The following is a 9,655-nucleotide window of genomic DNA, read 5'->3' as shown; positions in this document are numbered from 1 at the left end:
AGCAGGCTTTGCCCCATGTCGGGGAATAGTCAGAACCTCAGTGTCAGAGCCTGGCTTAGGAGACAGAAAGGGAATCTAGGCATAGGAAGGTGATTGGGTTTCCAAGGACACAAAAAAGTCAGTAACTCTCATTCCAAATTCAAGTGTGTTCCTTAATCCATTGGGCCAAATTCTTTCCAGGCCCTCCCCCTGCTAGATAAAATGCTATGGATAGTGCACGGTCAAAGCCTCCAGTTAATTCACCAGGCCGTAGAAAGTTTTGGTGTCTCTTTCATTTAAAACAAAAACCAGCAAACAATACCACACACAAACAGTTAAATCATATCTGCCCTTTCTCCTGCCTTTCCATGGCAAAGGAGCCACTAAGCTCTGGCTTACGTCCAGAAAGGTGCTTTCAAAACAAAATTCATATGGACACCCTCCGAACCGGATGCTACCAGAAACAAAACAGAAAACCCACCTCTGGTACAGACAGCTATTCCCCGAGGGCTCTACAGTGGGGGGAGCTTCTGGGACACTCTGCACCCCCTGCCTGGGGAATTCAGCCTGCAAAAACTCTGCCCCTGGTACCATTCCTCTGAATGACCTACTCATCCTTCCTGCAGAGGAGAAAATGGTGACGTTCTAACCTAGCCTCGGGAAGACAGATTTAGACAAGGGAGGAGCTGAGAGAGCCTGGCCAGGCCTAATTTAGACCTGGGACTTCATTACCTTCTTTTCATGGACCAGGACAGATGGTATCTTCCCGAATCTACTGCCACGGACACACCCTGGATTATAGGCTGCTCCCAGGGCTCCAGCTTGACCCACTTGTCTCTCCCAAAAAAAGAAAGCATATCTGAACACAAGTGTTTGCGGGTGAAAGCCGGCCTCTCTCTAATTTATCGAAGTGTAAGTCACTTCACAAACTCCAGGACTCTAACTCTTCTTACTGAAAACTTGTTTACCAGGCCCCTCCCGAGTGAGCCCCTCATCTCCTTGACACAGGTGGATAAGCCTAAACTTGAGCGTGAAGCCTCCCTCCCCCTTGGAGGCGTATTCTCTCCCGGGAGCCTTGGGGCAGGCAGGGTGCCCGCCACACTCTGGAAAGTTTGGTCGGTCTGAACGCAGTGGGGCAGGAGTGTGTGTGTGCGTAAGAGGGCTGGGGGAAATTGGACACACAACTGTCCTCTCACTGGCAGGACTACCAAGGGAGTGGACTCTCTGGCATTGTAGGGCCAGACAGGGACCAGTTGTAGGCAAGAAAGGAAACACAACAAGCTGGAGGAAGAGGAAGCTAGACAAGGAGGGGACTCTGTGCCAGTGACCAGTGTGGGCAGGATGTGCCCTCGCCTGGCAACCACTTTGTCAGGGTATGTCATGTGAGGTGCCGTGGAGTTGCTGGAGTCCTGCTTCTGTGACTTGTGGCCCTTGGGGATGGTCTACACAGCAAGCCTAGCTTCATCTAAGCAAACCTCTTAGTGCTCTCCCGACCTCCTGGAGTAATATACTGAGTTTCAGGGGCTGTCTAGCCACTGTGGGGCTGGGAAACTCACTTAGCAGCTCGGATGGGGTACCCCCTCCAACACCCCCTCATTGTCCTCTCTGCAGGTAGAACTCATCCTGCTTCGAGGGTATTCATGACTCAGAGGAGCTCTGGCAGGCGGGGGGATTGTTAGCACAAACACATGGTCTAAGACTCTGGACAAAACGAGATTTCTCCTCCAGTATCCAAGGCTCAAAGCCACCAAGAAAATTAGAGTTAAGTCACCTTCCACAAGAGACTTTCCTGGGTTGCCATTCATTCTTTCTGGATTCTTTTTGGCCTCTTCCCCAGAGCCTTGCTGTCTGGTTTAGAGTTTCATGTGCCCCTCTGAGAAGGCCCAGCACTGGGTTGGGGGTGAATGGGAAGACAAAAGAAAGAGAGAGTCCGCGTTCTTTCCTCATTTCTCTCCGGGGTGCTGAAAGCTTGGGCAGTGAGATTTTCCAGGCTGCCGGCTCTTTTGCCCTCACTGTCTAGTGAGAGAGACAGCCATGGGCAGAGTTTAGATTAAAATCTGGAAGGATGGGTTTATCTATCAAGTTCCCAACCTGCCATAGACCCAGGTCAACTCCAGGATGGCCAGAGTTCAAAGCTGCTTCCTTCCAACCTGGATTACAAATGAACAGATTCTGCTTTAGTGCAATTTCCCCCCAAAGGAAGCAGGGAGAAGTGGGAAAGAAGATCACATGTCCTGGCCCCCGGGCTGCGGGAGCCTTCTGACCGTGAGGGCAAGGCAGACACTGAGCCTGACCTGAGCAGCTCATCACACTTTTCGTAACTGTGCCTCTCGGGTCCTTTCAGGGACAAGGTGCCTGCAGGCAAAGATGGGAGTCAAGGCTGTGGTTCCACTGGACAAGCTGCTGGTACCAGCGACACTTCCACAGAGGAGCAGAGGGGAAGAGAGGGTGGAGAGAGAATGCCATCAAAGACAAGAGCTAAGGGCCAGTGGTATGTAGGGGCTGCCACAGCCCTGCCCCAGACATAGGGAGTTTCTGGTTCCCAACCAGAATTCACCTTTCGAAAACCATATTAGCAAAGTGCTTCTTTAAGTGACACCACTTATGGGAGGGGTCCCTTGGCGTGACCAGCGTCGAGCCTGGAGCTCGCAGGTGGGCCCCTCTGCCCTCCCCGTGACGTGAGCTACGTGGAGGAGAGGAGGGAGGCAGTGAACGCACATGCACACAGTGGAGTCTCACGACCGAGGACCAGCACAGCCGCACGTGGCAGAATGACAGGTGCTGTCATGGCAGTGGCCGCAGCCAGGGGCCAAGGGAAAAGTACAAAGTGCTGGAACACAGGGCTGAGGGCCGAGCCCTAGGGAATCTGAAAGACATTCAGCTTGCTGGTGTTCTTGAGCGTCTGGCGCCGATTGCAGAACCAGACCCGCACGACCTCACGGTCATAGTTGAGCTCCTTAGCAATCTCGGTGATCTCCTGGCCGGTGGGCAGTGGGTTCTTCTCGAAGTAGGCATTCAGAGCCTCGATGGCCTGGGGGGTGAAGGAGGTGCGGCGTTTGCGTTTCTTGGAGGGCTCACCTCCCACGAACTCCATCAGGTTCTGCTGCCCTTCCTGGTTCCGGAGTTCAGCTTCATTCAGCCACTTTTCCAGCACCGGCTTCAGCTTCTGGGCACTCTTGGGCGTGATATCCAGCTTCTCAAACCTGTGGGTGACCCACATGGGGGTGTGAGTACTCTCCGCAAGGGGTCGCTCTTCTACGGACTGCTGGGGCCGTACTAAAGGTTCCCTTCAGCACCCCCATCAAGCCCACCCTGCCTCAGGCAAGCCCTGACTCCACAGACTATCCTGTAAGGCAGCTCATAGAAGCGAGACCACTCCCATGGCCTCAGTTCAGCGGTGCAACGGTAACAGTGCAACTGTTACAACTCTTCCAGAATGTTCACACCCAAATGAGTGAGGTCCTTTGAGGAGTTCTCTTGAGACGGCTTCAGAGGTGGCACATGGATATCGCGAGTGCCATCCTCTCCGATTCAGTCTCACAGCAGCGACACTGAGTCAGACTGCTCTTCCTGGCTGAGCCCGAATGCGACTACAGACCCCGCAGGGTGACACCTGGTCTAGCGGTCACTCTCGTCTAATCTGGGCGCTGGCAGGCACCTTTCGGCCATCCCCGAGCTGTGCACTCATTCCTGTTTGCAACCCTCTGCCCTCCTTCGATGTTGGGATCAGAACCAGTCTGAACACTGCACACAGAAAAATCAGCTACGACCCTTTATAGTCATGCCTTGGGAGTGGGGGAGGGGAGCATTACAGTGGGGAGGAAGGGTTGTGGTGGACAGTTATGTCAAAACTGTTCCCACTTATGTGACCAACCGCCTAAGCTGTCCTCTTTCCCTGCAGGGCTCCTGAATGGATTAGGGTCTTGGGTTCCCCCCAGTGAAAGACCACATACATGCTCAGCCCTCAGACAGACTGGATCAGCCTTTGGCTACTCTAGGTGTTCCCATCTACCCTTAGAGCAGCATTCCTGGTCTGGGAGGCAGGAGCAAGGGAGAATATGGAAAGGAGCCATGCACCTGGGTCCCAGCGAGTGCTTAGTGGCATCAGGTGCCTGAACAGGCCTTAACCTTGTCCAGAGCAGCCTTACTCACCGGCAGATAGCTGACTGGCTGTAAGCTGGGCCCTCCGTTGCAGTCAGAGCCTGACCCACCTGAGTCTGCGTGAGGCCCAGGGACAGCCGCCGGATCTTAAAGTTCTTGGCAAACTCCCGGATCTCTTCCAAGTTGATTCCGTCCTCATCCAGACTTGGGGTGTGTGGCTCTAGGTCAGAGGAAGGCCCCAGGGGTAAGACGGGTGATAGCCCTGCTTATCTAGCTTATTGGCCTGGCCTGGTGAAGGCTGAGGGAGGAGAACACTTGACAAAAGGCCTGTGTACCCTTAACACCCTCATCACCCCTGTTCCCAAAGCAAACAAAACTTGAGGGAATGGGGCCTGGACTAACCTATCTGAAAGTAGGGGTCTCTTTTCCGGTTCTTCCAGCTCTAATGGCTAACCTTCCCCCATTGTCCCTACTCCTGGCCCCAAGCACACCTTAGCCATCCACATTCCTCAGATACTGGGTGAGAGAGACAAAACGAGAGGAGAGCCAATGGATCAGCTTCTTGAAGAAGCGGCCTCCATTCTCAACGTGCCTCGAATCCAGCCCAGCAGCAACGGGAATAAGAAAGCTAATCCCTGGTGTCAGGCCTTTGCCCTTCCCCTCTGGGTGCTAGAAAGTTTACTAAGGAGAGTAGCGTCTAAAGAAGCTGGGGCATCCGAATAAATGCTTCTCCTCTTCTCTACAATCTTTTTCAGGAGTCACTTACTGGATACCAACTGGCTGACCGTGGGGGTCTCGGAGCAGGTGATGGGAACGGGAGCAGAGGCCGACGGCTTGGCCGCCGGGGCTGGGCTGGTGATGACCACAGCAGGCTGCGGCACGGCTGGCGTGGGCTGGATGGGCTGGACCTGGGACAAGAGAGCCAATGAGTCCCAACTGCCCACCTGCCTGGCTCAGGGGGTCGGAGTTCCTGCACGGACCGCAGGCAGGGCAACATGGGCAGGAAATCCTCACTCACCAGCACACTCTGTGCCCCAACACGAAGCAAGACTAGAAGCTACTTATTAGCACCCGTCCAATGACAGTGGCCTCTGAAGTGAGGACAGCAACCCCCCGAATTTGGAGCCTTGCAGCCACCTGGGACACAGGCAGGTCAGAGGCACAGAAAGGTTCGGTACGCTTGTTCAAAGCCCCATAAGATAACTGGTCTCAAATCTTTTCCCTCACAACAGAAACCTACAAGTGATTCTAGACCCTCCCAGGCCCCAAATGTCCATTAACAGGGAACTGGCAAATGACTCTGGGGACCTTTTCACAATGAGATTCTGTGCAGCTGTTAAAAAGAATACAGTGGGGTGCCTGGATGGTTTAGTCAGTTAAGTGTCCAACTTCAGCTCAGGTCATGATCTCACAGTTTGAGCGTTCGAGCCTCACATTGGGCTCTGTGCTGACAGGTAGCTCAGAGCCTGGATCCTGCTTCAGATTCTGTGTCTCCCTCTCTCTCTGCCCCTCCCCTGCTCACTCTGTCTCTTTCTCTCAAAAATAAATGACATTAAAAAAAAAAGAACACAGTAAATCTACTAATTAACTGACATGAAAAGAGCTCTGGGTCACAGTGCTAAGCAGAAGAAAAAATAAAGTGAAAACAGTTTTTATAGAATAATTCCTATGAAAAATAATGTATGAATTTTCAGGAAAAAAAAATCTTGAGGCATATAAAGCAAGTTGTCAACAGCAATTATATCTCTAGAGGTAGACTTGTAAGGGATTTTTGCCTTTTTTCCTTTACACATAATATTGGAATTTTTATAAAAAATGTGTATCAGGGCCACGTGGGTGGCTCAGTCAGTTAAGAGTCCGACTTTGGCTCAGGTGGTGATCTCACAGCTCATGAGTTCGAGCCCCGCTTTGGGCTCTGTGCTGACAGCTCAGAGCCTGGAGCCTGCCTTGGATTCTGCGTCTTCCTCTCTCTGTCCCTCATGCTGTCTCTCAGTCCCTCAAAAATAAATAAACGTTAAAAATTTTTTTTAAGTGTGTGTATAATATTTATCAAGAGAAACTATAAATATATGAAAGTAGTATTTTTAGTATAATTTTTTAAAGTAAACTCTACTCCCTGTGTGGGGCTAGAACTCAAAACCCCAAGATCAAGAGTTGCATGGTCTACTTACCGACTGAGCCTGTCAGGTGCCCCGGGATGATTTTTTTTTTAAAAAGCTTCCTAAGGGGCACCTGGGTGGCTCAGTCAGTTGAACATCTGGCTCTTGGTTTTGGCTCAGGTCATGGTCTTGCAGTTTCATGAGTTTAAGTCCCACATCTGGCTCCATGCTGGTAGTGAGGATTCTGTTTCCCTCTCTGCCCCTCTCCCACTCACACTGTCTCAGTCTCTCTCAAGATAAATAAATAAATGTTAAATAATAAAAATAAAAATAAATAAAACAGCTTCCTGGAAAGTGCACATTTCTCTAGGATGAGTCCTATTCCCTGGATTCTACCCTTTGGTAGCTTTCAAGTCCAGTCCCTTTTCCTCCCCAGGGACATAGTCTTAGTTCAGGGCTCCTGGTTTCTTGCTAGAACTGTTTCAGCTGCCTCCTAACAAGTGACAGGGACTCAAGTCTCACCACAGTTCAGTTCTTAGCTCCACCTGGATAACAGGTAATTTTTTTAATTAAATATTTATTTATTTTATAAATTCTATTTTTTATGGTTTTTTTCTTTTTTTTTTTTTTTTTGAGAGACAGAGAGAGACAGCACGAGCAGGGGAGGGTCAGAGAGAGAGGGAGGCAGAGAATCCAAAGCAGGTTGCAGGCTCTGAGCTAGTTGTCAGCACAGAGCCCAATGTGGGGCTTGAACCCATGAACCGCAAGATCATGACCTGAGCCTAAGTCAGACGCTCAACCAACTGAGCCATCCAGGTGCCCCATAGAAATTCTGTTTTTGAAACAGAATTATTTTTTTATTATTTTTTAAATTTTTTTTAATGTTTTTTATTTTGGATACAGACAGAGACAGAGCATGAGAGGCGGAGCGGGCAGAGAGAGAAGGAGACACAGAACCGGAAGCAGGCTCCAGGCTCTGAGCTAGCTGTCAGCACAGAGCCCGACACGGGGCTTGAACCCACGAACGTGAGATCTGACCTGAGCCGAAGTCGGAGGCTTAACCGACTGAGCCACCCAGGCGCCCCTTTTTTATTTTTTTTAAGTGGCAGTTTTACTTTATTAAAAAAACTTTTTTTTAACATTTATTTATTTTTGGGAGACAGAGAGACAGAGCATGAGCAGGAGAAGGAGAGAGAGAGAGAGACACACACAGAATCCAAAGCAGGCTCCCAGGCTCTGAGCTGTCAGCACAGAGCCCAACGCAGGGCTCAAACTCACGAACTGTGAGATCATGACCTGAGCCAAATCGAACACTTAACCAACTGAGCCCCCCAGGCGCCTCTAATTTTTTGTAACACACATCTAATTAGCCACTTCCTGGGAAAAACCCTTCCATGACTCCCTGCTACATAATAATAGTGATCAAATAAAAGCATGTGTTTCCCAGTGCTTCCTGTGTACCAGAGTGTGTAATATATCTGTTAACATTCATAACCTTCTGAACTTGGTACTTGGATAATCTCCATTTTACGGATGAGCCTAGGAGGTTATTCCCAAAGCTTGGAAGCAGCATGCCACATTGAAAGCCAAGGCCTCGGGGTGCCTAAGAGTGACTCAGTGGGTTAAGTGCCTGACTTCAGCTCAGGTCATGATCTCACAGTTCGTCAGTTCAAGCCCTGCATCGGGCTCTGTGCTATGGCTCGTCAGAGCCTGGAGCCTGCTTTGGATTCTGTGTCTTCCTCTCTCAGCTCATGCTGTCTCTCTCTGTCTCAAAAATGAATAAAAGTTAAAAAATTTAAAAAAGAAAAGAAAGCCAAGACCTCAATATCACCCGAGAATTTGCTAGAAATGCAAATTCTTGAGCCCCACTCCAGAACTACTGAGGAAGAAATTCCAAGGGTCGGGGGATGTGTGTGCTGGGAATCTGCATTCCAACAAGTCCTCCAGGTGCCTCTGACCCACACGGTTGGAAACCCCTGCTCCGGCACATTCTAATTCCTGCAATTACAGTAAAGGAAGGCCCACTCTCCCATCCACCTCATCCTTTTAGATTAGTTCAACGTCCCTCTCTGTGAAGCCTGGCCGAATTCCCCAGTCTGTCAAGAACTCCCTTCTCTGGGTCCCTACAGCGACTTATCACATCCCTATCACAGTCTTATCATGTCCCTATCATAGTTTTTGTCACACTGGTTCACAACTGTCTCCAGCAGTGGGCTACCTAAGGCTAGGAAAGGCATTTTACTCATCCCTAGACCTTCAGCACCTGGAATATAGAGGCACTCAAAAACTGCTCCTGGAATGAACAAATAAAGGAATCATCAATGTGGAGTGAAGGGGTGAGGCGGAGGGGGTTCCACATCACCTTCTGGGGCTTTCCTGGCAATCTGTTCACCCTGGAGCTAATCAAGGCCCAGTTTGCTTTGGCTACCTCCCTGGCCTTTTCACCATGGCATCGGCCTCTGAGAGCACATACACTTGTTTCTGGTGTGTGTGGGGAGGGGCAGGGGAGTGCTCTTTCCCTGAACAGAGTATGCGGGGACTCATTTGGACCTTCTACTCTGGGATTTCCCCTCCCTTTGGGGAGGCACCCTGTTTCCCAGGGGCTTCAGAAAATAATACTGTCCTGCCCTGCAGTCTTGAGAGAGGCAGGCCACACCAGACAGCACTGCCTGCACCCCCCACCCCTGCCCTCATCCCAACCCAGCCCTTGTACCTCACTCTTAGCAGGGGACTCAGGCGTGCTTGCCTTCCGGACAGCCACGGGCGGAGGCAGGGGGCTGCTGGCCAGGGTCGCAATCACCTGGCCCTGGGCATTCAGCAGCAGTTGGGGTGTCACAGCCTGGACCTGCAGGCTTTGGGCTGGTGCTGGGGCTGCCACACTAGCCGAGTTCACGACCCACGGAAGTGCTCCAATAACCTGGGAGGAAACAAGGCAGGGACCCCAGGTGTGAGGCCAGTGTCAGCGTCCACCCCCAACCCCAACCCCCACATGGGCAGGAGAAGGGACATCAACAAATCATTTAAGCCTTCTGGACTTCAATTCCCTCATCAATAAAGCTGTCTCCTTTATTGTATCTCCAGAGCAACAATAGGCCTGCATGTGATTCACACAGCCCTAGACGTGAATCCCTGCCCCGCCACATTTTATTGGGTGCCTTAATTTCTCCGAACCTCAGCCTTCTCCCCTGTAAAATGGGAATGAAAATCTCCACCTAATAGACCTGTACTCACAATATGGTGAGATACCATGTGAGAAAGCACCTGACACAGGACCTGGCCACAAAGTGGGTGCTCCACAAAGGAAAACCCCCAACTAGAGTGAGCACCTCTATAAAGTAGGGTGGAGGCGAGGCCCCTGCCTAGGCTCAGCATCAGCAGAGAGCTGCCACATGACAGATGAACAGCAGCGTGACACCCTGTCCGAATGTCTGTGACCCTCAGCCTGAGTCCTGGTACCCCCCCCCCCCCCCCCCCCC

At 51.0% G+C, this 9,655-nt stretch overlaps 1 protein-coding gene across 2 annotated transcripts in view; it reads right to left on the bottom strand.

The window, feature by feature from the left end:
* Nucleotides 1-2,743: 2,743 nt before the first annotated feature.
* POU6F1 (POU class 6 homeobox 1) overlaps nt 2,744-9,655 on the bottom strand; it is a 29,346-nt gene continuing 22,434 nt past the window's right edge. For both annotated transcript variants that reach the window (XM_029953463.1, XM_029953462.1), the window contains exons 7-10: nt 8,893-9,096; nt 4,847-4,988; nt 4,132-4,300; nt 2,744-3,182 (exon numbers count right to left, since the gene is read on the bottom strand). In XM_029953463.1, coding sequence (XP_029809323.1) covers nt 2,837-3,182; nt 4,132-4,300; nt 4,847-4,988; nt 8,893-9,096 — 861 coding nt within the window. In that variant the 3' untranslated portion in view covers nt 2,744-2,836. The remainder of the gene's footprint in view (nt 3,183-4,131; nt 4,301-4,846; nt 4,989-8,892; nt 9,097-9,655) is intronic.

Source organism: Suricata suricatta, chromosome 10, assembly GCF_006229205.1.
Source record: "Suricata suricatta isolate VVHF042 chromosome 10, meerkat_22Aug2017_6uvM2_HiC, whole genome shotgun sequence".
Classification (NCBI taxonomy): Eukaryota; Metazoa; Chordata; class Mammalia; order Carnivora; family Herpestidae; genus Suricata; species Suricata suricatta.
Note: the sequence above shows the minus strand (reverse complement) of the source record. Positions and strands in the feature narration are given on the sequence as shown.